Source organism: Hippopotamus amphibius, chromosome X (assembly GCF_030028045.1).
Source record: "Hippopotamus amphibius kiboko isolate mHipAmp2 chromosome X, mHipAmp2.hap2, whole genome shotgun sequence".
In the NCBI taxonomy this organism is placed as follows: Eukaryota; Metazoa; Chordata; class Mammalia; order Artiodactyla; family Hippopotamidae; genus Hippopotamus; species Hippopotamus amphibius.
The window spans coordinates 18,352,978-18,355,185 of record NC_080203.1 but is presented as its reverse complement, the minus strand read 5'-3'; the positions used below and the strand labels follow the sequence as shown (position 1 = coordinate 18,355,185).

At 48.6% G+C, this 2,208-nt stretch overlaps 1 protein-coding gene across 1 annotated transcript; it reads left to right on the top strand.

The window, feature by feature from the left end:
* The first annotated feature begins 523 nt into the window (after positions 1-523).
* Positions 524-2,208, top strand: SMIM10 (small integral membrane protein 10). The gene has a single exon (XM_057718540.1). The coding sequence runs from the start codon at positions 687-689 to the stop codon at positions 894-896; it is 210 nt and encodes a 69-aa protein (XP_057574523.1). The 5' UTR covers positions 524-686; the 3' UTR covers positions 897-2,208.

Below are 2,208 nucleotides of genomic sequence, written 5' to 3'. Positions count from 1 at the left end.
GACAATTTCTAAAAACTTTTCCCATTAGCAGAATACTACAGATGTAAAGCAAAAACAAACAAAGGACGCTTGAATGAGTAAAACCAGAATGCTCACGTCTTAAAGTTAAATTAGTGGCTATGGTGTATTTGTACTAGCTCACAATTGAGGATTGAAAAAATTCCTAAAGGGATTTGAGGCAACAAGAAAAGCGTTCACGCTTCGAAGCTGCTCAAGATCGTGCTTTTGAAGGAACATTTCTAACGTTTTGAGCAAGTTTCGCTTTGCTTCCATTAAAATTTAAAAGTTAAAAAAAAAAAGACCACCGGGGTCAGGAAGCCTAGTCTCCGGGTAAAGTGCACGCCCCTCCCCCTCCTCCCCGCCTCCCCCTCCTCTCCGCCTCCCCCCTACCTCCTCGCCCCTACCTTCCCCCCTCCACGTCCCGGGGCTCCTGATCCCTGGCGCCCAGCCCGACCCCGCCCCACGCGGCCCGGCGGCAGCTTAGCCCGGCGGCCGGGCGGGGCACCGCGGTCGGTGGCCCGAGCGCAGCCAGAGGAGGAGGAGGACGCCCACCGTGCAGCGCAGCTCGCATCTGCGGCCGCGCGATCCACCTCCCGCGCCGATTGCCCCCGCGGGCGTCCCTCTGTCCGCAGAGCCGGAGGGAGGCGCCGGGCTCTGGGCGCTGTGTGGGAGGCCACACCAGACCGATGGCGGCGGCGGCGGCGGCCCTGTCGGGCCTGGCGGTGCGGCTGTCGCGCTCGGCCGCCACCCGCGGCTCGTACGGCGCCTTCTGCAAGGGGCTCACGCGCACGCTGATCACCTTCTTCGACCTGGCTTGGCGGCTGCGCATGAACTTCCCCTACTTCTACGTCGTGGCTTCGGTGATTCTCAACGTCCGCCTGCAGGTACATATTTAGAGAGACTAACTTTGTGGCATTGGGGGGGCCCAGCAGGATGGCTGACCTCCACCCACCAGCTCACCCGCCTTAGAGCAAAGTGACCAGCTCGCCTCGCGCACAGACTTGCCGGCCTGTCCTGACATTAAATGGGCGGCTAGAAATCATTATTTGCGGAAAGCCTGCAATATAACCAAAAAAGCCTAAGATATAACGAAAAGTTGAATTTCAAGGAAATAGCTAATCCAAAGAACAGAACTTAAAAATCTGAAAATCCTCAGAAATATTTGCGACGTTCTTGCATCCATCAAACAAAAGACAGCACGAACGTATGGGAAATGACAATAAGCACAGGATGCCTTAAGGGCGAAAAAAGGGAAAGTTACTAACAACTTAAAAAAAGATAAACTGTTCAAGAATGGTCCAGACTGGAGGCAAATCTTCCAAATTAGAAAAAGAAGTGAATAGACTTCCAACTGAATGGCATCAATTCTAGGCAATAGACGATGGAGTTAGAAGCGGGAGGAAATTTATCACGTGATCTGTAAGACATACATTTCTTCATCCCCAAAGAAAAACACAACGGCAAACAAAACCTACAGGGAAAAACAAACATTTCAAACTGTACAAGGAGAGCATGCTTCACACATGAAGCAACCTCAGATGTGGCCTGTTTTTCAGCCGTTGCCTGGAGCGTGAGAAAGGGAATCTGAACACTGGCACGTGGATCAAGACTCTGCAGTCACAGAAAATCCAGTCATAGCGTTCAACTTTGCTATGCAGTGAACAGTGTTTAAATAATCATTACAATGGAAATATTAGTTATGGTTTTTCGTTTTTAGACTAAATCTCTAGGCAAAGCTGGGGAGATTTCATTATGTTTATAGAACAGAGTGGGAATGTTAACCAACTTCGAAAAGTACAGGCAACAAGCTGGCAGGCAGAGAGGAGGAAATAGAATAGTGGTGTTATTCTCCTAAACTAGGAAGTCCAGATACTGTCTCTAGTTGAAAAAATAAGACAGATTTAGGGGTTAGATTAAAGCCAACAAGGTAACCAACAGAAGAGTTAAAAATAGTGATACAACCATATGGAGGGGGGAGGAAAACCCCAGAGGACAGCAGGAAGTCAGCAGAAAATGCCTCATGTCATCAAGTTAAGAAATAGCAAGAAAAGCATATTGTTAGGAAAAATGGAGTTAACCTCTAAACAGACATGTATAAAAGTTTTTGCCTCTGGGTTGGGAAAGCAAAAGTTGAGAAGGGTGGGTGGGGATTCACAGCTTTTCATTATATGTCCTTTTGTACTGGTTGATTTTTCTAAATCCTTTCTA